This window comes from Chanos chanos, chromosome 14, assembly GCF_902362185.1.
Source record: "Chanos chanos chromosome 14, fChaCha1.1, whole genome shotgun sequence".
Taxonomy (NCBI): Eukaryota; Metazoa; Chordata; class Actinopteri; order Gonorynchiformes; family Chanidae; genus Chanos; species Chanos chanos.
In genome coordinates, this window is record NC_044508.1 from 12788875 (window position 1) to 12816798 (window position 27924).

The window sequence follows — 27924 nt, forward strand, 5'->3', positions numbered from 1 at the left end:
ATGCCACCAGTCAGTAAGCAAAGAGGCGGTTGCACCTCCCTCAGAGCAGCTTGTGTAAGAGTGTGTTGGCCATGATAAGAGTTCGTTGACCTCGTCAGTGTGATTTCAGTGCAGTACAGATGGATGGTCAACAAGAGTTTCTGTGAGACAATGAGTCTAATGTTCCGAATGCACAATACAGCCAAAGGGTCATGATTTTATTAGTTAATATTGACATTTATTATACGGTAGTGAGCGCTTGCCACCAAATTTAAAATAAACTAGCGACTCCTGGTTTTAGGTGACAAAGGTTCACAATTAAGCTTCGAAATTCATTCTAATAACTTAGGTTCCTTTTAACTTTTTATCGGCACGAATAACCTTTTGTTCATACAACCCTATGTTTTAGTTAAAAGCTTAACTTAAACCGGTTTAACGTTGAACTTAACCTAGAGTTTAACTTAGTTGAGTTAAGGTACATTCTTGTCTTCAACACAAACAGTGATTAATCTTGTCAGCCAAAGTTAACTCTCTCTCCCTGAGCATCAAAAGACATGCTGGCCATTTTTTCCTTTTTTTTTACATTTTTATTGTTGCTAAAGTACTAATAAAAAATAAAGTGAATGTGCAGCGATGTATCCATGAATGTTTTAACGGTTGTAATAGGTAATCTGTTCCGGCCTTAGTTTGTTCAATGTCTCACAATTCTGTTTTAATATTTTAGAATTCAGTCTCCTTATTTTCTCATCTCACATTTGCTACTTATGACAGAATTGCGACTTAATGTCTCATAATTCTGAATGAATATTTCAAATATTAAACCTAGTGTCTAATAATGTTTCTGACTAGAAATGATGAGTTAATATTTCAGAATATCTCACAATACAAGTTATTCACAGTGATTAACAACCTAATACCTCCCTAATACCTGAGGGACATACCTAGTAACATGTATGTCACCAATTCAGCTGTGTATAGCTTGTTACAGTAGCGACTGGGTTCGGTCTAACATAGAACACCCTACCAACAATTTTTTGCAAAAGTCAAAATATATTCCTGGCTAACTTGTCCTGGAATGGATACAGTATAGTGAGACGCAATGTGAAACTTAAACATACATGAGAAACGTAAATATCCATAGAAGTTATTTTCCATTTTACTTTCTTGTGTTCACATAGCCTACATACAGTACCTCATTGTGGTTTCATGAATGTGTAAGATGATCAGTCAGAGACATAATGTTTCTGAGGCAGCACAGTCAACACATGATATCCTAAGATTGTAAATAGTTATAACATTAGTGAGACAATAGTGACCATCCGTGGCTAGATGTAGTTTAGTGTGCATGTCCCTTTAAATGACCATGTAAAGCTCTGTGCACACAGCAACAATTCTTTAGGAAGATGAATTATTCAGCATGCTGCTCTCTGCTAAGCAAAGGAGAAGTAAGGAAAGAGAGAGAGAGAGAGAGAGAGAGAGAGAGAGGAGATGGTCAAACCAACACCATCTTTCATAAATGGCTACAGTCACTAAATCCTTCCCAGAATCCTTCGCTCTCTCCCTCTCAAATAGGTTCTCCAATATCTTTTATATATGGGGGCCATTAGAATGTATGAATCATACACTACTACTGTGAACGGAATGATATCATCCTTTCACGTGTGTCATTACGGAATTAGCCGTGCCTTGGTTCATCTGGCATTACTGCCCAACAGCACAGAGCTGGGATGGTATCCGTGTTCTTCGGGGACGAGATCTGGTTTTGTTTGTTGACCTCAGATCAGATATATTCCCTCTCCCAGTACATTATTACTGCTGTCATACCAGAGTAAGGGCATCAGGGAGAGGATGGAGAGGAAATTGACAGCAAGATCCTGGAGTGAGATAAAGGATGAAAAGAAGGAGAAAAAGAAAACAAGGGATGAGAATACAAGGGTGAAGCAGAATGAATGAAAAATTGAAAGGGGGGGTTGCAATAAAGGAGGTTTGGTAGTCTTTAACAGTAATCCTGTCTCTCTCTCTCTCTCTGCACTGGGTGTTGTGAGTGGAGCAAGGTCAGAACCGCGCGTGTGTCATTGTATTTCAGTAGTGCTGAAACCTGAGTGGCCAGCGCCTAAACTGCCCTGGCAGCTTCTAGAGCAGCCAGATAGACAGTCCCCATCTACTGTCCTGTATTGTACGCAGATCCACTCTAACAATACACTTATTCTGGCTTTCACACAAACAGCACGTCATCATTTAGCCATTCACAGAGACTAATGTTGTGTTGTGTTGTGTTATGTGTGTGTGTGTGTGTGTGTGTGTGTGTGTGCTGGAGACACCGTGTAGTGGAATATTGGAGTGACTTAGCAGTTTTGACACTAACGTCTGTTTCTACTTGTTTTCTTTTCATGACCTGCAGTCATGTTTCTGACCAGTTAAATGATTTATGTGTGCACTGTAAATGTAAATTTAGGATCATATTCGCTCTCTGTTAATTGTCACAACTGTAATCTGACATACAAGGCAATGTTTTTGTTTCTAAGGCAGTGAAAAATGATCTGAAACTAAAAGCTACAAACACTTAAGGAAAATAAAATGTTTTATATTACAGATTCAGTAAGAGATAAGCCAGAGATATAAATAATAAAAATACACTGATATCCTAATGGAATATCATATGTATTCTGAATATTTGGTCACCCTTGCTTAAGCCATGCTGAGTCACTGGGGAGGGGCTAGAAGGAAGTGTTGGACTGGAATCCTTTTATTGAAAGAGCATTACACGGCCTGACTTTTCACTTGGATTTACAGCCAAGGCTGAGACAGATTTGTGCTTGAATAGGGTCTAATCCGCGAAGCCAGTCATCTTTCTCTAGACAGATAACAAAGGGTGCAGACAGGGCAATTTCTATTTACTTCTCCAGTTAGAGATGTAATACTATATGCTTCGACTAGAGAATAATGGAGAAATTGAATTACTGTGGACGTGAACAATTTACGCGAAATTCGGTCCCTACATGCAACTTTTAATGCTTTGGTTGGAAACAAGACATGAATATTCATTCAGCACTATATCATTCAGCTCGGTGTTTAACACTTATACATGTTATAGCAATTATGCCTGTAAATGACATACTTGTTTGCTGCAAATCATATATTTTCATATTTATGGATGTTTCAAAAACGTTAATCTTAGACTTATTTTGCTGTAACCCATCACCATTTTGGGTGTTTTCCTGATGGGTGAGGTATGAGATATGTGACTTCACATCAAAACATTAAAACAAAACAAAACAAAAAAACTGAAAACAGTCAACCTAACTGGCTAAATTACCTTCTACCTCCCACAACATATCTTAGTGCGACCGACAAATGCTTATTTCATCAAATGTGACAGTTCTTCCGTCACATGGTCATACTTTAAATGAATATAGCATTTCTCCCCTCATCTCAGTCTCTGTGTTCATTTATAACGTTACTGGTTAGCATTAGGAACAGAGTGAATACTTTAACTCTCCATGTAGAATAGATGTCAAATATAGCAGTGTTTTTGTGTGTGTGCCACATTCCCTGGGGACTCTAATCTCTCTCTCTCTCTCTGTCTCTCTCTCAGCCTAATGCCCATCCCTCCTCTTCCCCCTCCCTCTCTCCCTACTCCCCTCCCTCTCCCTCCCTCTCTCTCCCTCTGTCTCTCTCTCTCTCCCTCTCTCTGCTGCATTGATGCTGCCTCCCCCAATGATGATGTCACTGGCTCAGTACGGTGGAGCAGCATCACCTCCAGCATCCTCCGTCAGAGCCATCTTGGCTTTTTAAAACTGTGGAGCTCGCTGAGTCCCCTGTTCTTCAACCAGCCTCCCTCAGCACTTCCAGGCCTCACTGGGCATTAGACTCCTTCTACTGCTGCACCTCCCCACCTCCCTGGCCTCTGTTTGAGGACTGTTTATTGAGAGGACAGGAGAGAAACAGGGGGGGGGAATCCGTACTGAAACATATCTGGATAAAGAAAAAAAAAAAAAAACAGGCTGACCATTCAAGAGGTAACACAGGAAAGATGATTCAGTGAATAGCTGTTTCAGACAGCCAAAGCAAATAGAGGGGAGCAGGCATTTGCGAGGTAAGAGGGTTTCTCCTTTTTGTCATTGTGTATCTGAGGATAATGCAGTTTTAATGAGCCTGTGTATGTTTGTTTGGTGTTGGATCACCCGGGGTGGGATTACTGTGGGGTGCGGCTATCAAGATGTTGTCATTTTCTCTGGTCCATGTCATCATGGTAGACATAGATTTATTTATTAATTTTCCTTTTTATTGGAACAGATGTTAACATCCATAAACCTTTGGTGTGCGTGTGTGTGTGTGTGTACATAGTTTGATTGGGAGATGATGTTCCAGGAAGGATAAATGCACTGTCATATAGGTATAAGAGAACCAGACAGCCATTAGACTTCTCCGTGGCAATCAAACATTTGCTGATATTTCAGGGTGCAAAATTCGTGGCGTCCTGTTTGATTTTGAGAATGTCATTCAATGTCTTTAAAACAAATTTCAAAAATGTTCACTTTTATTTTTCCAGAGAAACAGAAGTAAAATTATGTCGGTTCTCAGTCTGATTTAATTTAATTTGATGAAATACACGTAGCCTACATGCGATAAGATAAGCTTATTTGCTCAGAATCCCGTATCAGCCTGCTTAGAAAACAACCACTTCTCAAAATGGTGGTTATGGAAGTTGCATCCTCCTCTTTCTCCGGTCCGGACGGATGCTGACGGTAACTTGAAGTCGTAAACAAAAAACCAGTTTAAATGTTGGTCGCAGTTTCGCGCAAACTACTGACAGGGGAAATTTGATGCGATGTTTGCATCCGTACATTTGTCAGTGAATTAATTCCTGCTCTGTGATTATTTGTTCATCAAACCATTTCCGATTTTTTTTAAATTACTGTCACTTAGGGACTAATTTCAGTATGAAGAGCGTGACAGGAGCTGAAGAACAGTCCAAACCTATCCTTTCATTTTAAAATTAAACTCGTCACAAATACATTTGTCTACCATTAGGCCAAAAACTGATCTACTTACCCAGGCCATGAGGGTCTGTCACGGAATGTCCTCTCGTCATAATTGTTCGGATTAAGCTATTGTCTACGTCGCGAATACGTTTAGGAGAGAAAGAAACATAGTGATTGGTTATAAAAGTAAAATGGCACATACTTATTTAAATCGAATTATATCACAATAAAATGAATTCTGAATAAGCTATTCTTAATTATCAACCAACTTATCAAATGTAGGCCTATATATGTGTGTTTAATAAAACGTATCATTTCTGTCTAACGTTTATGTGTGTACGGTCGGCGATTCTTTTTGCGAATTTTTTAGCGACTTTTTTGCTTGCCTTCGTTGCTTGATGACTTGTACCAGTCGTTTGCCCCTTTTCTCCTCTTGATTTTGTTACTGATCTGTATTCCATGGAGAAAGTCTCAAGTGTACAAGCTCTTCATTTTGAGGGTGAACTTCAGATGGATTAGATTCATGTATTAAAAGCAAACTTTAGCACCGTTGTTAAATGTGGTATAATAAATGGCCTATAGTATTTCACACACACACACACACAAACAAAGCAAAACAACATGGAATGGATTTTCACATATGACCGACTGCCTCTTAAGAGAGTCTCATCAGACGTGAAAATAAATAAATAAATAAATAAGAGATTCATTTGTCAGCAGCTTGAGGTGATGCAGTCATATTGCTAAGGGCCCTGTCGAACAGAATGTGTCACAGCATGCTGTTTCTCCAAAAACATCATCAATTAGGCCCCTCACAATGACTCATTATCATATTTAAATCAGCCTCTCAGCTGTCACCAGTGAGGTTACAGTTCACAACTTTTAAACATTTTAATAGAAAAATTAACATAATGGCTGATTGAACATCTCTCTTGCTATTGTAGCTTAGTTGCCCATCCATTTTAAAAAGCAAAAGTCGCACTGAACTTTGGGTACGTGGCAGCGTGCTCTCGTGCTGTTGGGACAATGTAATCCTAGCAAGCGCACTGCTATTTAGCCTGTCTTGCATTTCTATTGTCACAGCCATGGGCTCAGTCTCTTTCTCTCTCTCTCTCTCTCTCTCTCTCTCTCTCTCTCTCTCTCTCTCTTTCCCTCTGAGACTGTGTCTGACCACATGCGCTCTTTTCATGCCAAAGTCATACAACTGTACATTCAACTCTGACATAATAGCTTTCTCTCTGTTAAGAGTACAGTAATGTTCACATATATTGCAGCTTCATTAAATATGAGCGACTTTCCAGATGTCTGGATGGGCCGTTGTCTAGTTGCCGTGACAACCATCTCCTTGACTTTTTGACCAGTCGAAGCTGGCTTTTTCAAACCCCTTACCACTTAATGAATTATTGTGGAATTTGCGAATGAAATCAGTCGCGTAGGTTCAGGTTGCTATGGAGATGGGGTCCTGAGTGCTTTTGGCCACTCACGCTCAAATCTGAGAGTAATTTAATTGGCAGCGCAGAAGAAAGGTCATCTGAATCAATATTTCTGAAGTACACGAATCCATACAAAATGACTGATATTTTCTTCCTGTATCATTATGGGCAACATTATTGAACATGTTTGACATGTTTAGACATAAAAAAGAAGTAAGAAGTATTTGTCCATAAACAATGCGCAGAAACATGATACCGCATAGAATTTTGTTTTTGGCACTCAACATTCCCCTTACTGTTTTACCTTTAGTTATGTTCTATAAATTCTGTTTCTTCAGTTTTCACATTAAGGTGTTGTGTCACAGAATTATAATTATTGTCAATGTCTTGACATCACTATTAGTTTGAGATGTAAGAGTCAGTATTTTGTGGTCATAGGAGAAAAAAATATCAAGGAGAAAATGTGTTAGTACTGGTTGCAGTTGTGCAATCTTTGATGTGTGATAGCATTCAGAAACAGGACTGAATTAGGATTCTGTTACATAGTCTAAATAAAATACTTTGAAGTATTATGTAATACAACTATAATAATGGTTCCTTTGTTTCTCCTAACAGGTGTAAGTAGATTTGGGATTTGGGAGGAGTGCCGGAGAGAAGGGCACCATGGCGGGGGCGTCGGTGAAGGTGGCGGTGCGGGTACGACCTTTCAACTCGCGGGAGATGAGCAAAGAGAGCAAATGTATCATCCAGATGTCTGGAAACACAACCAGTGAGTAATCACTATTTAATATCCGCAAAGGACGGCTGTGTTGGATTTGTGAACACACAGTATCTCTTCCTAAGGATTCATACGAATGCTATGTTTTTTAAGTGTGGTTGTAGGTTTGGTGGTGGTTGTGTGGGAGGCCACTCTGGATGTGAACCTTTATCTGAGTACATCACATGATTTCTAAGACAATGGCAGTCAATTAGTTAAGATGTTATGTTAGATGAGTCCTCTGATAACACAACTGGATGATAATCTACAGGCCAGCAAATCTCATCTGACGTTCATTTTGTCCTCGGTCAATTATCTAATGTGGTTGTGGTGAGCAGGGAAGAGAGAGATTTTCCAGATAGCAACAATGCCATAATATGGACCAGTGTGTAAGGCTTTTTTTCTGAAACATTTTGTCATTGAATTCTGCATAATGTTCGGTTAAAAAACATCATGTCTTAATCTGCCATTTGATTGTGTTTACTTGCATTACATGGCAATTTTCCCCAACAACTACTCAGTTTAACCCAGAGGTGATAGAAACAAAATTGCACATTGTGTTCTTGCTTTTTTTTTAAAGTGGATACCATTTTGAAAAATGCGGTACTGTTATTGTCCTTGACTTGAGGAGATCCTGGGGATGACTGCAGATAGTCGGAGAGAAAACCCGGAGTCTACACGATGAGTTTGGTCAGGGAGAAGACTAGAGATAGATTTGATTTCCAGACTGCTCCGCGAAGCAATGCCATTGGTCAATAATAAATGAGACCTCATAAAATATTTACTGTTTGGCCTAATTCGCCTCCTTCGTCCTTCTCTCGCTCCTCTTCATGGGATGGACAGAGACAACAAGATGGCAACCTTCACTGGCTGTAGTTTTTGTTGATTTTGTGTTGAGATTTGTAATGGAGGTTCTATCTGCTTATCATTTGGAGGCATGGCTTACGTCTAATGTTGACAGTAGGAATTTAGTTGGCCTCTTCTAGGTCATATCCCTCTTCCTCCACCTTCTCCTGTGGACACATGATGTAGCCTCGCATGTTTCGAAAGACAATTGGCATCTTAATTATCAGAGATGTAATGCTACACCCATGGACTGTTATGGAACATTGCACAAGGTATAATATAAATAGGATAGTGAAGGGACAGTGAGCCTCTCACATTTTAGAATGTTTCTGAAAGGTTCCAGATAATTCCATGTTTAGAACTTGTAAAAATCACATATATTAAACAAATGGCTTTGGTTAGCCTATTAATTAGAGCTTAGTAACTGTCCTACTAAGGGGGGGGGGGGGGGGGTATTTACCTCCCAAAACAGATTTACCGCTACTCCCCATGATACCACAGCTTACTTCTTTGTTCTTAACAAAGGCAGAGTTGGTCACTGCCCTGTACATCTGACGTCATCACCCCTCTGAGGAAAGTCATAGAGGTGGGGCTAACTTTGAATTCTCCTTGGACATTCTCCTAAGAAATCTCTATGGTTTTCAGTTATGAAAATATGAGTATTGTCCATGTGGGAACAACTTGTCATATTTCACAGAAGTAACTGTCTAACATTCTATGTAACACCTACTGATTTCTGTGCATGATGAGAATTCAATGTAACTATATATTTACACAAATGTTTCTGATATATGTTTCTAGTATGTAAAAATGTAGGTGATATAGTCCCATAGTACGAAGAGGAGTTCAGCACTTTGCATTCCCGTTATTATAACAGAAAAAGTGAACTACTTTTAACTCATACTTCTGAAAATATCTGTAAGACAAGCTGAACTGAAAAGGTTCCCCAAAGTCAAATTGAGCAGATGAACTAGCATTAGCCTCTCTTCTGCACAGAAAACCTGGTTAAGAGGAGCACCACACAAAATTGATTTTGGATGCAAAAATTCTCTCAAGGACGGACTGTGCTGTTCGCCTGAGGCTATTGAGAGAACACTTGGAAATGTCCTTTCTGTGTTCTGTGAACCATACTCAGACCCTTAACGCTGAGGAATACGGACTACTGCACCACGGGAGGACCGAGAAACTCTCACAACCCAACCAAAGCCTTTAACAGCTAGGATTTTTAGAGTTTCCTTTTGTGCATATACACTTTCAATACACACAAATTTTCAATACACACACACACACACACACACACACATCCAAAAGAAAGTCAGGGAGCATCTGTGAGCTACTAAAATTCTAATCCAGCCAGCCTTCTCTTTGAGACAGAGTCCTCGACCTCTGTCATGTGGAAGAAGGGGGATGTTGTGAAATATCCAGTCTGGTTGCGTTCTCTGGAGTGAAGCCAGGCTCAGGGGTGTAAATGACTCGTTGTTAGCGACTCGTCTGAAACCGCGGAAGCTCCTTTTGTGCTCTCTCTGGCTGGCTGCTTTGTACTCTTTGACGGGTATGCTGGAGACGGGTCAATAGCACTGTTCCCACAAAGCAGGAGAATGGCACTGATCTGAATGACTGACATCTCTGGCTGTGCTAAGCTACCCAGCTCTCACGGTTGGCTTCATCAGTCCCCTCAGAAAGACCTTTAAAAAGTGAAAAGGAAAAAAAAAAAAAAAAAGGAAAGGTTTCCTCTTCAGGGAGAAAGTTTTTTTTCCACATCAGATGTGGCTTTTTTCCCAGTTTTTTCCCCGGTTAAAGAGAGAGAGAGAGAGAGAGAGAGAGGGAAAGAGAGAGAGAGAGAGAGACAGAGAGAGAGACAGAGAGAGAAGGAATAAAATAAAGAGCTGTGTGACATTAGTTTTGTTGCACTCACAGAAAAACAGGCAAATCCAATTTACCTCACCTGCTCTTTGCGGGCAAGTCTTCTTTTTAAGACAATTTCTCCATCAGCTTTTTAATGTTTTTTTCCCCAGTGTGGATATAACCATGTCACAGACCCTGCAATATGGACATTGTGGATTACATTTTAATCATTATTACAATTGAATGAACTACACGGTTCCGTATCATGAGCTTCATTTACCTTACTGTGCTGCACATTCTACTAACTAAGGGTTTGCCTTCAGCAGAGAGTTTAAAAGCTTTTGAAAGGAGACAGTTCTCACACATGAAGTTAAATGTAGGAGTGTGTGTAGGAGGTTCAGAGATTTGAGCTGCAGTAGTGGGCTGTGCCAGGCTATAGATGTGTTAAAAACCTGCTGACGTTAACAGTATTCTTCCTCTCTCCCTGTTGACTACAGCTGGTCATCTGACCAGCCTCACACTGCGCCCCTGTGTTGTGTAGTGTAGTGACTGTGGAGTTAATCAGGAGCACAGCTATGAAACAAATGGGATAAGGCATGATTATTGTACTTATTTGAAACTAAAGATACAGAGGGTAGAACGTATTCTTACAGATTCCATAAAGCCCAACATGATAACAAGAGACCAAGGCACATAGTGTACAAGAGCAGGAATAACTAGATATCAGATGAAGGAGACAGAGAGAGAGAGAGAGAGAGAGAGAGAGATAATAACATTGGAGAGGTATTCCAAGACTGTTTTGATTGAAATAGAGCTGTATTTGTCTTATTCGATACTTTAAGTTTATGAGTAAACATAAGACAAGAAACAAAATGTAGCATGACTTTCCATGTGAACAAAACTCCAATGGAGATCAGAGATTTGTGGATCTGTTGTGATGTTCACACTAAGACACACACACACACACACACACACAAACATGGAAAAGCACATGCACACACACACATGTACACGTCAGCAGTCACTTCAGCTCTGCGGTTGGCACTGCAGGTGATTAAAAACCTTGTCCTTATTAACTCAGGCTGTGCTGTAGACACTCTGCTTCAATCTGCTGATGCAAATTGCCTGAGCTTTTTTATGGGGGCAGGTATGAATCATAACACCCTTGGCGAGCACGCGTAAGAGAGAGAGAGAAAGAGAGAGAGAGAGAGTCTCTGATGAAATAGTTCACAGTTTCAGCCAGCCTGAGAGATTTAGTGAGGCTTGGGGCTTTTTTACAAGCCACATTTATACACCAATAAAACAAATCAGTTTTCTAAGATGTGCCTGAAAGCGAACACTGCCACCCTCATAGCCAACATAAAATATTCAAACGGAATCAGTCATGAAGTGCTACTCCACATCAGCCACAGAAACCAATCTGATTGGCTGACAAATGCCCGACCTATCACAGTTTCCACAACCCAGAGGGGTGGGGGAATCTGGGGTAGTAGAGGGGAGGCTTGCTTGCCTCCTAGCAACAAGTTTCTGGCAAACTGGGGTGAATAGGAGAAGATGCGTGACAACTGTTAAGTTCACTGTCTCCCAAGACCCACACAAAATCCCTAATGTCAGCCTGGCTGACGGCATGGTTACACATCATCTTTTTATATTCACTACTCTTTTTTTGCAGCTCATGTCCATCACCAAATGAACACATAATCACTCATTTCTGAAAAGTGCCTGTATAAAAGTATACATATACGTAACATAAACTCAAATGCTGACCCATTTCTGAGACACGGTTTAAAAATTAAAGCATATGGAACTGGCCGTTCAGTCCGTGCACCTGTGTTCAGTCACGTATGGTGTTAAAAGAAAAACTCTTATGAAATGCGTTAGAGCGCGCTCGCTGATTACGACATGATTCCCAGAGGTTTTGAAGCTCCATTATCATAACTCATGTGCTATGCGGTACAGCTGGTAGTTACTGCTACCCTCAGGTCCGACGCACCACCGAGAGACTATGAGGTTGACTAGGAGAAGAGATCCAGATATGGGCCTTTTCAGAGATGACAGCCAATGAATTATTTCAGTTCATGTACTCAAGCCAGGGCGGCCATTTTAGAGAAGAGCAGCCACAGCCTTACGTAACCTAGCCCTGAGGACACTTCTCTTGTGCTCAAGCTGTTGGGGTTTTGTGTGAAAAGATGAAGTCACCTTTTGCCTCAGTTTGTAGCTATTTAAGGATGTGTGTGGTCTGATAGTTAAAATGTTTTATTTTTATCCCACATTACCCAGTGTTTGGGCAAATACTACTCACTTTCGCTCATTCAGTGGGTGAGAGAATTTGTTGACAGCAGTTTGCTGTGTTGGTTGTTTTCTATTCCGACGCTGAAGGTTGAAGCTTTTTTTTTTTTTTTTTAGATGAGTTATCAGTTAGACTGATATAACCTCTGATTTAACATAGAAGAGAGATAAGCAATCTCGGTTAAGCAGTCTTATGGGTGTCATAGTGTTGTGCCGAGCTGAACTCAGTGAAGATGAGCTGAAGAGCTGAACTGTATAAGGACAATGGGAACCACAAAAGCTCCTCTCCTAAAACACCTCTAACACCCTAACACGCCTTACTTGCACCTACTGTGTTCTTGTCTACCTACTCTCCTGCCTCAGTCTTGAAAGAAAATTCTCACTTATTTCTTGCAGTTTTAACAGATATAATGCATAGCGCTTACTCATAGGCCTCTTACTATACTGGAGCTTGAATTGTTTCCCTACTTGTCAGTCGCTTTGGATAAAAGTGTCAGCTAAATAAATGTAATTTAATGTAATGAGAAGCACAATACTGTGGCAAGACTCTCTGATATGTTATGTAGTTGTGTTTATATGAAAGGTTTGTGACTGCTTGTCATCCAAAGCATTGTTTTAGGTACAATCCCCAAGTAAATATATTTATTCAATAGAGAACTGTGGTTTCAAACCAGCACTGTCTCCCGTAAGCCTGACAGTTTGTCGAGCTTGAATGCCCAAAGCAACCCAGAGGTGAAATTGATTCCTTATCATTTTTTTTATTCTCAAAACGAGATGAAGAAATCCGTCTATCTGTCCATTTTTCGCTCTCTGTAACTGGATGCCCGCAAAGGAAGTACCCTTCATCATCAGGAGTCCCCGGGGAAACGAGAGTCACATCTGCCGAGAAAATGAATCCTATTTTGCAGTATCGATCCATCTGACGTTACCTCCACTGTGTCTTTTCCCTTTTTTTTTTTTTTTTTTTTTTGACGTCAAAAGGTGACCAGTCACAGAGAGAGGAACCGAGCTGGGCCTTCGATCCCAGATACCTCCACGTTTTTTTGGTCGGATTGATATCATTTCAAACGAGCTCTGACGATGCCTGTAGCTGTGTGTGTATTTTTAGGCCAAGTGCTGTGCATCCTGTCTGGATATTAGCGTTTGGTGCCAGAGACACTCTGTGCTTGCCAATCACAGAATGCGAGGGATCCGAACGGGACGTCTTCCACTGACGTCAGGTCGGGGGCGTATGGTGAGCGTGCAGGAAGTGATGAGAGAAACAGTTGGGACGCTTTTTACTGGTAGAAGGTGGCGACCTCACCGGTCTGACTTAGCAGATCGTTATTTTACACCAATCAGACTGAGTGCTTATTGATGTTACCGTCATCCTCTGTATCTGGTTGTCAGCCAAACTGCGAAGGCTGTGCCGAGGCGCATTAGAATATTTCTGATGGGCCATCTCCTCCCAAAGAGAAAATGATGAGTCACGTATCCTAATTCATTTTCGTCTTTTTCTGCCAGAGTGGTCCCGCGACATTGGCGTTTATAAATGAATGGTCACTATTCTTGCAGTTTTACATGGGTGTCAAATTACATATTCATAACATACAAGAGCACACTGAAAATGTATCGCTGTGATCAAGACCTTTATTGTACATTGTTGTTACTGTAATGGTGTCTCTGTCCCCACCAGCTCTTAGCTTCTGTTGTCTGTGGAGCCTGGCACAGTGCTTTGAAAAATAAAATCACATAATTGGCCGTATTTATGCTTTAAACACGAAATACCCCCCTTTTCCTCGCTGCTTTAAATATCATACTGAATCCTTATCCAGTGGGAATGTTTTTCTTTTTTCTGATTAATTATTTATATTGTTTGGTTTCAAAATGCACAGTATACAGAGGATACACTTCAGATGAATTTCAGCGTTCCAGTAATGCTCACTTTCTGTGGCCTGTGTCATTCCAATCAAATGACGCGTTCGTTAAGTGTTCGGTCCATCTTTATAAACTCTAATTGCTGTCATGTTCAATTCCTACTCCATTCTGATGGCTTCCATTCACATGCATTTGAAACACTGGGACCAGAATGCATCATGGGTACAGTGACTCAGCAGTTCCAGATCCCCACGGCAACTATTTTGACCGAACTATAATAGTTGAGTCACCTTTTCATGTGCTGTGGATCCCTCCAACTTTTTTTTCCCATTCTGTTTTTCAGCAATCATCAACCCCAAAGCACCCAAAGAGACCAAGAGCTTCAATTTTGACTTCTCTTACTGGTCCCACACCTCAGTGAGTATTGTGGATGAATACAAAATAGAAAAAAGAGCAAAGTCAATTCTTAAATACTTCTTCAAATGTTTTTTTTTTTTGTATAGCATTTAAGTAAAATAAAACAGTGTACAATATATGAATAGATTAAGGAGGCAATTTAAAACATTTATGGATGATGATAGTATTGAGCAGAATCAAAATTCTAATATGTGTTATCTAGCAATTATTTCAATAGCTCTGTAAAGTATTTACATAGCTTGTATAGGTATAGCTCGCAGAGATGTAACCCAAGTTGTGTCCTGTTTTTACAGCCAGAGGACATTAACTATGCCTCACAGCAGCAAGTGTACAGTGACATCGGGGAGGAGATGCTGCTTCATGCCTTTGAAGGCTACAATGTCTGTATCTTTGCCTATGGACAGACAGGAGCTGGCAAATCCTACACCATGATGGGCAAACAAGAGAAAGACCAACAAGGGATAATCCCACAGGTACAGCATACACACACACACACACACACACACACACACACACACAACCACACACACACACAGATATATGCACAGATATATACAGTGTATATTTAACACTATTTAACACACTAACACACACACAAACACACAAACATTTAGCAATGTGTTCAAACAGAAACACACTCACACACACACACACACACACACAGATATACAGAGTATATATTTAGACACGCACACTAACACACACACTAAAATCACACAAACACACACACACACACATAAATCTGCGTGTAGTACAGCCGCAATTTATAAAGCTGTATCTAAACTGTTATATTTATTGGTTTATAGTCAGTAACAGTGGAATTGTAAACTCTGCAGTCAAAGGAACTGTGAATAACGCCAGCGCAAACATTATTAAACTGAACTGCAAACATTATAATGCAGCTGGCACAATGTGTTCATTTAGCAGTATTAGCAGTGTACTTAATAATCTCTGTCTCTGTATAACCCCCTCCCTTTCTCTGTCCCTCCCCTCTATCTCACTTCCCTTCCTTTCACAGCTATGTGAAGATCTTTTCACCAAAATTAGTGAAAATAATGACAACAGTATGTCTTTCTCAGTGGAGGTAAGAATTATTACCACAACTCTCTCTCTCTCTCTCTCTCTCTCTCTCTCTCTCTCTGCTTCTTCTTCTCCATCCTACCTCATACCTAACAGCCCTTGATTTACAGTAGCAGAAGATTACAATAACTAACATGAGTTTCATGACACAGATGAATAAATAGACAATTGAAGATGTACAGAGTAAAACTGAGTATTATGCCAGCCCAATCCATCACTGTGCCGTACCTTCTCTCCCTCATTCTCCCTGCCATTCATATGTCAGGTAAGCTATATGGAGATTTACTGTGAGCGTGTGCGTGACCTGCTGAACCCTAAGAACAAAGGGAACCTGCGTGTGCGTGAGCATCCTCTATTGGGACCCTATGTGGAAGACTTGTCGAAACTTGCCGTCACCTCCTATAATGATATCCAGGACCTGATGGACTCAGGAAACAAGGCCAGGTAACAAGGCTAGGTTCTATTCTATTCTATTCTATTCTATTCTATTCTATTCTATTCTGTTAGCCGCTTTTGTTCAGCTTTATTCTGTTCTTATCCACTAGCTTCCACATCTATGTGCTATTCTATTCTATTCTATTCTATTCTATTCTATTCTATTCTATTCTGATAGCCTCTTATGTTCAGCTTTACTCTGTTTTTATCTATGTTCGACATGCGATTCTATTCTATTCTATTCTATTCTATTCTATTCTATTCAACTTATGTGTGGTCTGCTGAAGCCTAGTCTGTTTTATTGGATTTCAGCAGAATTATGTTTCACTCTATTTGAATAACGCTTATATTAGGAACATGACACAAAGCTGCTTAGAAGGATTCCTATGCCTTAAACCCTCGGAAAGCAAGGCTTCAGCGACAAGGCAAATCTCCCTAAAGCTTTCTTCAGACTGCATAAATATCTCTCCATACACTGCAGATATTTTTCCAAATTATTACAGCTCAGGCTGTTAGTTTGCAAACTCGTCATCATGGATACCATTTTTGCATAGTGACAAACGAACAAACTAAGCATTCAAAATATACAGTGTATAAGCGCATACTGTGTCCTAGCAACAAACAAACAAAAAAAACGTTTGAAAGGCAGAGAGGACAATTTTAAGTACATACTTTGCTCCAGCTACCATGCCATAGCAACAAATGCATAGATTAATCAAGAATACCCATTCCCCAGCGTGGACTTTTCCCTATGAGTCACCCACACGCAAAAGGATGCAGGAAGATTACATCCACAGAGCATTAGACAACAAGGACATCTGAAACATTATGCACTTGGCATGTAAACTAGGACAGCGCTTAACAGCTACAGCCATTGTTAGTCTTCCTGTCAGAATAAAACACACAACATATTTATCTCCACGTGAAAACAAAAAAAAAAGTTTGAACAGTCCAAATTTCAGACATTCAGTTTTAGGACTCTTTAGTAATTTTGGTCATTCATTATGATAACTATAGTCACTCATTATGATAGTTGACTGACACTATTGCAACCTTCTTCAGTTCTCAAGATAAGTTCATGTGAGAGTTTTTCATTCGGAGTAGAGTTTACCAGACCTGCTCCTGGAGATCTTCAGTTAGCACATTTTAAGGCTCTCTTGCGCTTATTATCACATTAACATTTCAAACTTTATATATTTCAAAGGACTGTTTGTTGCTTCAGAGAAATCACACACATCATGTCACTAGCTCTTCTCTCCATCTCTAGGGACTGTCATCGGTTTGGCTAATTTTAGATTTCAAGGAGCTGAGTACTTTACATTGCGAACTCTTCACGTCAATCACTATTAAGATCATTGTTAAGCATCGCACATCTCCAGTCTAACATAACCTAAAAATATGGACCTCAAAGTTTTGATTACTCTCTCTCTCTCTCTCTCTCTCTCTCTCTCATTCTCTCTCTCCCTCTTTCTCTGTTTCGGTTTCTGTCTCTCTCTGCCTCTTTCTCTCTCTCTCTCAGGACTGTGGCCGCCACCAACATGAACGAGACAAGCAGTCGTTCTCATGCCGTCTTTAACATCATCTTCACTCAGAGACGCCACGACGCTGAGACAGACAACACCTCTGAAAAGGTACGGTATCTCCACACAGCGCACTATGCACGCGGCTTCAATTTTACCGATGGGTAAAGAGGAAAAATATTTCACATGTTTTACTTAGAGGGCCTTTTTAATGGAGTCAGGCCTGTGTACTTGCTGTAAGATCATTTTATATGTGAATGCGCTGAGAGTGGAGGACTTGCTTACTGCATAGGACAGAAGTTGGATTGAATGTCATTTGGCATTGTGATATGTCATGTGTTCGGTATTGAACATACTCGGTTTACCCAGATGTGACTGATGCTTTTTTTTTCTCTTTCTTTTTCTTTTCATCAGGTCAGCAAAATCAGCTTAGTTGACCTGGCAGGCAGTGAGAGGGCTGATTCCACAGGAGCCAAAGGCACCAGACTGAAGGTTTGTCTCTTTACTGATCACTCTCTATCTCTATATTTCTCACAGTCTTACTCTCTCAATTTAACTGCTTCCTATACCCTTGACGTCACTCTATCCGTCCACCTTCTAGCCTGACCCCGACTCTTCTTGATCCATCTGTTCTCCTATCCTTCCACACTCTCTACTCTTTCCTCTGGTGTCTCTCTGTCAGCGACAGTAACTCCATCCATGCCCTGAAGTGAGACACTAGGTCAAAAGGGAAAAGCATTTTAGTGCTTCTCTAGAGAGGAACATCTCAATGGGCCAATGAGCCAGTTTTCCTGTTACAGAACCTCTGAATGAATTTCACCGAAAATCTTTACTCCTTCTTTCCACTGAACATCTCTTCCTTCTATTCCAGGAAGGAGCCAACATCAATAAATCGCTCACTACTCTGGGAAAAGTCATTTCTGCCCTGGCTGAAGTGGTGTGTAGCATTTTTATAGCAAAATTCATCATATGTAATTAGTTGCATTATAACTGAAAGCTTCAATAGAGTTCAATAATGAAAAGTTGAGGACTTTCTGTCTTTTTTTCTCTTTTGTTATGCTCCTCTAGGATTCTGGAGGATCAAACAAGGTATGTTAATGTTCTTGCATAAAAGAAGTGTTGTTTAATTTTCTAGTAGTAGAAAGCGGCTTAATTCAGCGGAGCTGAGTTTTTCTTTTTTACCCTTGACTTCTATATTTCCATTTTGTGTGCAGAACAAGAAAAAGAAGAAGGTGGAAAGTTTTATTCCCTACAGAGACTCTGTGCTAACATGGCTTCTGAGAGAGAATCTAGGTTTGTGCATTTGGAAATAATCCATCACTAATACAAATGAGAAACAAACAGTTTATGGACCCAGTTTAGCAGCCTTTCGTTTCTTCATAGACATGTGAACTCCACGACCTTTTGACCTTTCTCTCCTGCAGGTGGGAACTCCCGCACGGCCATGGTGGCTGCGCTGAGTCCAGCAGACATTAACTATGACGAAACCCTCAGTACTCTCAGGTAAGGAAACACAAACTACATCTGTCTGTCTATCTCTCTGACTCTCTTTTTCTCTCTCTCTCTGTTAACCTGAAGGACAAAGCTCAAAGTGTGTTATGTAATGAAGGATTATATTCCTGTCTCCTCTGAATAAACTGCGCAAACTTCACTCTTCAAACACCCTTCAAGACTGCTGCTGCTGGGTATACTGCTGAGTTGTGTAATTAGGTATCCTTCAGATGTAGAGGTGTGTGTGTGTGTGTGTGTGTGTGTGGGTGGGTGTGCGTGTGTGTGTGTGTGTGCACGTTCACTAACTGTACAAAAACATAGCAAATAATACCTTGTAGAGTATTCTCCACTGTTGCTAGGTTTTATCATTTGATGTTTTGATGGACTCTTGGTATTGTATACTCTTTATAAATGATCATAATATGCAGCCATCATACCCCCTTAACCTGATGTCATTTTTACTGAGTCTCTTACTGTCTGTCTTTGCTCCTCATGTAGGTATGCAGACCGGGCCAAACAGATCCGCTGCAATGCTGTCATCAACGAGGATCCCAACAATAGACTGATCAGAGAGTTGAAAGAGGAGGTGTCTCGTCTGAAAGATCTCATCTTCGCTCAGGGCTTGGGTGACATCATCGAGAGTAAGGGTTCCCATTGGCTTAGGTCGACAGTTAGATCATCATCATATATTAACAAATTGAGACAGTGCTAGTAGTAAAGCAGCCATTTTATGAAGAGATAGCACTAGCTTGGAATATTATTAATTTACATGAAATGCTACAAATAAGAGTGTATTTACTGTTTTACATTATTACGGTGAATTTTTATCATGGATTCATAGTAAAGCCTTTTCACACACTGCCAAACACAGACATTCACAAACTATTGCCTGTAATTCATTTATATTCACTATACTTATCACTTGTCACTCACTTTGGTCCCTACCCCTCCTCTGCACTCACTTCTCTCCTTTTCTCTCTCAATTGCTCACTTTCTCCCACTAATGTTTCACTGTGGTTTCATCTGGTCAGTGTTCCAGAACGAAAAGTGTGGAACTGGAAATTATCCTTCTGGCATCACTCCAGTGACCAGTGACTTTTAAATGCAATTTTATTTTTGTGTTAAATACTATGTATGAACGAGCCTCAGTATATTTTCTCTCTCTCTCTTTTTTCTCTCTTTTTCTTATTCTTTCTTTTGTGTATGTTCCCATTATTGTATGTCTCTCTCTCTCTCTCTTTGTTGTTTTTTTTTTTCTCAGCGTATCGGGGCCCTGACATTGAGATGGCTGGTTTGACATGTGTGTTTTCTCCCCAACTCTCTCTCTCTCTGTCTGCTCTATCGCAGCTTTCGTGGACATAACAGAGCTTTCTGTAGCACAAGAGTCCTAAATGAGAAATGAATTAGTCGTTTCTATGTCAGCATCTAGCTGTCAGCGTAGTTTGACTCACCAAGCTCTGATAGAAGTTCAGACCTAACTATTGGTAGATCAGTAGGCTTATTAATTTTTAATGTGAATACAGTGATTTAGATTTGGTTTGAATATTTTAAGAAGGAGAGTGTTGTTGTTTTTGTTTTTTGTTTTTTTAACAAGCTGGATTACTCATCAGTTCTGAGAGGCTTGTGACCATGAGTCTTGTTGCTAACCTGAAATCAAAGCTGTAGGAAAACTGAATTTTAGGTGCTCTCGTGCTGCAGAGTACACTTTCCTATTGGTCTTCTGCCTCTGCTATGCCTGCATGTCAACCTTAGCGCTTCTGGCTGGCTTAGCCCTCTGCTTTGTCTCCCCCTGCTGGCCAGCTTAAGGCACTGCATTGGCTGAATGAGGAGCCTCTGTTGGAACTGGCTGATTTTAAAGAATGCTATTATGAAATGATATTGGCGTAAACTGCCCGCGGTTACTGAGTAGATACAGTTTAATTCTGACTCTCCATATGCATCTCCCATTTCTATACATTAGCTACACTTAGTGAACACTGCAGACTTTGAGTAATTGAGATATGCTTCATTGAATGAATTAGAGGACAGCATGTTAGCATGTCAGAGGCTGCAGGGCCGGATGTTAAAGCATTCATCTCCTCTTCGAGTCAACTGAATGAAGAATGTTCCTCAGTTGCCTTTTCATGGAACATTATGTAATGCTAACTAATGGATACGCCAAAGGAAAGGACAGCGAAGCAGCCTTTATAATTCAACCTCACAGGATGACAGAACACATAAAGGATATAAAGGATATATAAAGTATCAAGCCATTTCCCTTTCTTATCCACTAGTCCTTTTAGGTGTTTTTCTGACAGTAACTGTGGCACTGAAATGCATTATCCTGCAGGTTGTTGAGAAAACATGGGTCTATTGTATTCACCTTTGTAACACCATTGCTGCCACTCAACCTCTTAGCGTTTATGGTGTAACAGACCTCATTAGATTTGCTGATTGTCTAAAACGTAGCTCTCTGAAAAGTCATATACTAGCATTGCAGGTTGATGAAACGACCTGAAATGTTTAGGTGAGCTGAATCCACTACAACAGCTGAGATCAGTGAGGGTTTCTAAACATTATACAGTGGCTATATTGCAGTTTTAATGGAAAGAAATTTCCGCTATCAGGCAGATATGGGTTTCCCATCTTCTGTAATGGATTTGGTAATGGCGGTTTTATTGAGGTCGGTGGAGCAATAAATGAAACCCTCTAGCTTTTAGGAACAGTCTGAGGTCTGTGATTAGAGTTAAGTTGTTGCTCACAGACAGTTAGACTACGCTGCTCATTCACACGTGATTTCTCATCAGATGTAGGGACGGTAGGTTAGACTAACAGGATATGAACAGCTAACAGATATTGTTGTGGCGTTGCACGTATAGATCTATGTTTACTTTTGCTCTGCTGTTTTACAGCTAACAGGGAATGATTTGGTGCACGTGTACATGCGCAGAACTGGGAACGAGAGTGACCGACTTGAAAAGTGACGCGCTGGTGGAAAGACTTAGGGATGGAAGTGGATTTCTTGCTCCGCTTTGGCTGAGGCTTTTTTTTTTTTTTTAGCGTGCACAGTGCTTGAGATTTTAGATGGTTTTTAGCTGCTGTGCGCTTGTGGTAGACCCCTGTTTTTTCTCTCTCTCCTTTTCATTTCTTTTTATCTGGCTGAACGTGCAGGATGTGCTGCCTTTTCGGTCTTTCTCTCTGTGGCTCTAGAATCTTTATTCGCACTTGAAATTTTGTCTTTGTGTTCACAGATTCATTTGAAGCTATACCTATTCTTCTTCTTCTTCTTCTTCTTCTCTTCCTCTTCTCCTTCTTTCTGCTCATCCTTTTCCATTTGCTTCTCTCCGTCTCTTTCTCCTCCCTCTCCCCTCGCTTTCCCCCCCACTCCTCGTCCATTTCCCCCGTGCCTCTTACCCCCTTCCCTGACAGACTTATCCGATTACAAGAACAATAACAATAACCTCCGACCTGTCAATCAAAGGGATGATCTCTCCACAGTGACCAATGCCATGACGGGGATGAGCCCCTCTCCCTCTCTCTCCGCCTTGTCCAGCCGTGCCGGTTCAATCAACAGCCTGCACGACCGTATCATGTTCAGCCCTGGTAGTGAGGAAGCCATCGAGAGGCTTAAGGTGAAAAGATGCGCATATAAGATATTCATATCCTAAATGTACGTTATCTATATCCTCCACACTTTCAGAGTAGGCCTACAGCCACAATTTCAACACGTCTTTATTTTGGTGCTTAAACAGTGAGTGTATTCTTCACATATGCCCCCTAAATATCTTTCAAATACCCCATTTTTACCCTGTATGTTCTACCTATACCCTGTGTGCACATTGTATTTTTTCTATACAAGTGCTCAGATGTAACTCAGATAAACTTGCAGCGTACGCCACTTGTAATCTAAACCCTATATATATCCCACACAAACTGTAAATCCAAGAATATTCAATTTAAGAACCATTTCAATCCCAAACACAGGTCAGCTATATCACAAAACATTTGTTAATGATATTTCTCTACAGTTCCGGTGTGCTCCATATATATTCCAAAGTTTTGTTTTGCATTCAAATTTCAGTACACTAGCAGTAATAGATCTAATCATAAAACTGCATCAATAAATGTCTCATAGGTACAAATGAGTGCATTTTTTGGGCCTGAATATTTTGATTTGAGTTCCCTCGCTATGCCAAACAGGAAACAGAGAAAATCATTGCAGAGCTCAATGAGACCTGGGAGGAGAAACTCCGCCGTACAGAAGCTATCAGAATGGAAAGGTTAGTTTCAGCCATTCTGAAGCTCACAACATACTGCCATAATTTCACAATGACTGAATTCGTTTGTCAGAAATTTGGTGACGGAAAGTGACAAACCGTTGTGTACTGACAGGGAAGCCCTGCTTGCTGAAATGGGTGTGGCCATGAGAGAAGATGGTGGTACACTTGGTGTATTTTCGCCCAAAAAGGTAAGGCCAGTCCGTGGTGACGTGAACTTGTTATTCAAAAAAGATGTGCCCCATATTTAAACAAATGTGCTTTGTACATTTCAAGCTGAAGGGTTGGTTTCAGAGAAATGAATTCATGTCATAAAATGCATTTGCAATTCCTTTTTGCAAAAGCCTACACAGCCACAGAGAAAACCCCAGCCTGTGTTTATTGACACTGTTGGCCTGTTCTCACCCAACGAGGTTGGTTACCATGACAAATTCCTGATCGCTCTTTGGGTGTTTGTTCTGTTGAGGCTATTTTAATATCATCATTCTTTCTGTTCTATCCCATCTGCCACTGTGTAGAAACTTCTGTCCTAGCCAAAACTGTGAGATGTGACTTTATTTAGTCAACCGTGCGAGCTTTAAGGAAGAATAAATAAAAGATTAACTAAGAAAAAAAAAAACCCTCCACTCAAAGCATTTCTTAGCTCTCTCAGGGTTTTCTTTGACAGCTTTTGTTTGTCATGTAAACTGAATTCATAAAAGCAAGAAATGTATTCATGTTTACAAGAACATTTCTTTACCTTTCTTGTCTTCTGGCATGGTTGATTTGTGCTCCTTGCATTTCCCTTAGGATTATTTGTCCTTTTCAACCTGCCTTTGGGTGTGTGAAAACTGTAGACCGTAAACTGTGTTTCTTAGTATGTATGGGTTTTAAGCCTGTATAGAGAGTCAGTTCTCAGCTTGGAATGATGGTAGAGAACACTGAAATGTAAAACCAAGCTAAAGAGAAGCTAAAACGCATGCTAAACATTCCTGTTTCAGACACCTCATCTTGTTAATCTCAATGAGGATCCTCTTATGTCTGAGTGCCTTCTCTACTACATTAAAGACGGAATCACAAAGTAAGTGCATTATCTACATTACTACATTATCTTAGAACCTTATACTGACAAAATGACATGTTCATTGGTCAGTACTAAGCTCTGTGTTGTAATTATCACATGAGCTGTTGTGTACCTGATAAAGCTCATGCTGATGTTGTCTGAGTGCATTTTTGAATATTTTGGTCAGTTAGTTGTTGCTCTTTTGTGTTTAGGGTGGGTAGAGAAGATGCCAGCAGTCGACAGGACATCGTCCTCAGTGGACATTTTATAAAAGAGGAGCACTGTATCTTTACCAGCACTACGGGACCTGCAGGAGAGGGTAAGTGCGCACACACACACACACACACACACACACACACACACACACACACACAGATAAAGACAGTAACTGACTTCATAGACCCCAGTTAGATTCATTGCTGAGTGTTTCTTATTGAGCTGTGTTACATTATTTAAAAGCTGACTGGATGCTTAAGTTGTCTGTTGGTTCAGTTCTCATGTTTCTTTTTCCCATCATGCAGCGACAGTTATTTTGGAGCCTTGCGAGGATGCTGAGACATATGTGAATGGGAAAAGAGTGACAGAGCCCACGATTCTGCGATCAGGTTGACAATCCCAAATCATTCTTAATAATAATAAGTCTAGCTTTCTCTTTCTTTTTCACTCTTTCCATACATAGCAATAGCTCCCCAATTATGAGATTATGATAGAACCTGAGTATTGTATGACTTTTACAAACATATTTTGACCGTGTTTCTCGCCTCTTTTTCTTTTTTGTTTTGTTTTTTGCAGGAAACCGTATAATCCTGGGAAAGAGCCATGTGTTCCGTTTTAACCATCCGGAGCAGGCTCGTCAGGAACGGGAACGCACGCCGTGTGCTGAGACCCCTGCCGAACCCGTGGACTGGGCATTTGCACAGAGAGAACTGCTAGAGAAACAGGGCATTGACATGAAACAGGAGATGGATCAGAGGTAGGGGAGAGAGAAAATAGAGAGAGCGAGAGGGAGAGAGAGAGAGAGAAATGGACAGATGGTGATAAACTCTCTTTGTATCTGTGTAGACTGCAGGAACTTGAAGATCAGTACAGGAGAGAGAGAGAGGAGGCAAACAACCTTTTGGAACAACAGAGACTGGTAAGATACTGTGTCAGTAAAACATATATATAAATGTATGAAAAAAAAAACAATAAACACTGACACGTAGATTAATTAACATTAACTTCACATAAACTTTAACCTAATATCATTGTCTTTAGTGTAATGACGTTACACAGTGTTACTGTAATATTTCAGGAGGTTTACATGAAATAACTTTTGATATTTTCTGTAGGATTATGAGAGTAAGTTGGAGGCCCTTCAGAAGCAGGTGGATCGCTGTTACCCAGATGCTGCAGAGGAAGAGGATGAACCTGAAGAGGAAGGTGAGAAGTCATCCTTAGCCATATTTCAGAGGAAATAAATTTGAGTCATATTAACACATGAAACAGTTGTCATTTTTCAGTACCTCTTTAGAATATTTTTTTAATGGGTTATTCTCTTGGTTATACACCCTGGATACTCCTTAACTGAGTGAACTGTCGTTCCTCAACCCTTTGAACATCATTCTAATCATGTTAGTCAATGGATAGCATTATAGAATGTGTATTTGATACTGTCCAACCTAAACTCCATTTCCCATAGTCCAATGGACGGAGAGGGAGACAGAGCTGGCTCTATGGGCATTCCGTAAGTGGAGGTGTTACCAGTTTACCTCCCTCAGAGACCTGCTGTGGGGTAATGCCATCTTCCTCAAGGAGGCCAATGCCATTAGCGTGGAGCTGAAGAAGAAGGTGGGTTGGCAACAAAGAAACATGTACAGAACTCCAAAAAAAAATCACAAATAGCTCTCAAAGGTGACAGGTACCTTGTCTCAGAGGCTTGTAGGGTCCTGACAGGTCACTGTGTCTGTGCTTACAGGTTCAGTTCCAGTTTGTGCTACTGACAGACACATTGTACTCCCCATTGCCCCCTGACCTTCTACCTCCTGAGGCAACCAAGGACCGTGAGAAACGACCTTTCCCACGAACCATCGTGGCAGTTGAAGTTCAGGACCAGAAAAATGGAGCCACACATTACTGGACTCTAGAGAAACTGAGGTACACCTACATTTTGTTTTTAGCTTAGAATTTAGCTTTGTGTATGTATGCTGAATTGTTTATATCATTGCATATAATTCCAATGCATCCTAGGTGCCAACCCCATAGTGCAAGAAAATTAGAAAACTGTGTGTACTGGATTGCTGACTTGTTGGTGTGTGTAATGCTGCCCCCTGCAGGCAGAGGCTGGATCTAATGAGAGAGATGTATGACCGAGCCGCAGAGGTTCCCAGCACTGCCATAGAGGACTGTGATAATGTGCTTACTGGAGGGGACCCGTTTTACGACCGCTTTCCCTGGTTCCGTCTGGTTGGAAGGTGAGTGGTGAGAACACAGCAGGAAAGCAAAGAACAATCATTCAAGCCCTTCCCTCATAATTATAAGGACATATTTAATGGCAAATGTATGTAGAAAAATTAGACACATTCAACTGTAGACTCCCAGTATTTGTCCTCCTGACTTTATTGATTGGTCATTCTCTGCCCTTACTGAACAAAATGACTCAAATAATTCATAAACTCAAATTAATTAAGGCAGCTTTATTTAAAATATCATTATCAGCAGTGGTAGTACTAGCAGTAAAAGTGATTGTGATATCAGTAGCAGAGCAATAATAGTAGCAGTAGCAGTAGTAGCAGTAGTGGTAGTAGTAGTAGTAGTAGTGGTAGTAGTAGTGGTAGTGGTAATAGTAGTGGTAGTAGTGGTAGTAGTAGTAGTAGTGGTAGTAGTAGTGGTAGTGGTAGTAGTAGTGGTAGTAGTAGTAGTGGTAGTAGTAGTAGTAGTAGTAGTGGTTGTAGTAGTAGTAGTAGTGGTAGTAGTAGTAGTAGTGGTAGTGGTAGTAGTGGTAGTAGTAGTGGTAGTAGTAATAGTAGTGGTTGTAGTAGTAGTAGTAGTGGTAGTAGTCTAGTAACAGTCATAGTGGCAGGAGCTGTAGCAGTAGTAGTTGTATTATTTGTAGTAATAACAGACTCAGTAGTAGCAGTTGTTGGAGGAGCAGTAGCAGTAACAATATTATTATTAGTAGTAGTAGTAGTAGTAGTAGTAGTGAAGATAGAGGTAATTAATATATGTTACGTTTGTCTTATAAAAATTCATTTTGATTGAATCTTAGTATGAACTAAAGGCATGCACAGACAGAACACAGTTTCTCTGACTGCACTCTTGAAATGATCCTCGACAAGGAAAATTAATACCGCAGACATTACCATAATGAAAGTTTCTGGGCCATGGTACGGTTAGACCATCCATTATAACTGACTGTAGGAGGAGGCATGTTACTCTGGCTCACTCATGGCTCAAAAACTGGCTCACTCATGTGACCTACAAGGCCTTTGAAACATGTTCTCTCAGTGTAGCATGAAATTGGCCCCAAATAGACTTAAATTTAGGTCACTTTTCCCCTCTAGCCTCTCTATTGCTATGATGCATTGGGAAAAACTTAAATTCACTGAAGTAATGAGGAAAGCAAGTACCTCACCTCCACTCACAGAAAATACACAAAATAAAGAAAGTCTTCTCTTAGTCTCACTGTAGTTCACAGTGAATGCATTTTATAA

At 40.5% G+C, this 27924-nt stretch overlaps 1 protein-coding gene across 1 annotated transcript in view; it reads left to right on the forward strand.

Annotated features, from left to right (window-relative positions):
• Positions 1–4019: 4019 nt before the first annotated feature.
• Positions 4020–27924, forward strand: part of kif1aa (kinesin family member 1Aa) — a 42290-nt gene continuing 18385 nt past the window's right edge. Inside the window, exons 1-25 of the mRNA XM_030791077.1 lie at positions 4020–4075; positions 7013–7166; positions 14335–14408; positions 14702–14881; positions 15427–15492; positions 15754–15932; positions 17443–17554; positions 17858–17935; positions 18315–18380; positions 18512–18532; positions 18658–18736; positions 18868–18946; positions 19433–19604; positions 22360–22545; positions 23114–23193; positions 23306–23381; positions 24171–24250; positions 24445–24551; positions 24754–24837; positions 25025–25205; positions 25295–25367; positions 25564–25654; positions 25914–26062; positions 26190–26368; positions 26548–26685. Of these exons, the coding sequence (XP_030646937.1) occupies positions 7061–7166; positions 14335–14408; positions 14702–14881; positions 15427–15492; positions 15754–15932; positions 17443–17554; positions 17858–17935; positions 18315–18380; positions 18512–18532; positions 18658–18736; positions 18868–18946; positions 19433–19604; positions 22360–22545; positions 23114–23193; positions 23306–23381; positions 24171–24250; positions 24445–24551; positions 24754–24837; positions 25025–25205; positions 25295–25367; positions 25564–25654; positions 25914–26062; positions 26190–26368; positions 26548–26685 (2636 nt within the window). The 5' untranslated portion in view covers positions 4020–4075; positions 7013–7060. The remainder of the gene's footprint in view (positions 4076–7012; positions 7167–14334; positions 14409–14701; positions 14882–15426; positions 15493–15753; positions 15933–17442; positions 17555–17857; positions 17936–18314; positions 18381–18511; positions 18533–18657; positions 18737–18867; positions 18947–19432; positions 19605–22359; positions 22546–23113; positions 23194–23305; positions 23382–24170; positions 24251–24444; positions 24552–24753; positions 24838–25024; positions 25206–25294; positions 25368–25563; positions 25655–25913; positions 26063–26189; positions 26369–26547; positions 26686–27924) is intronic.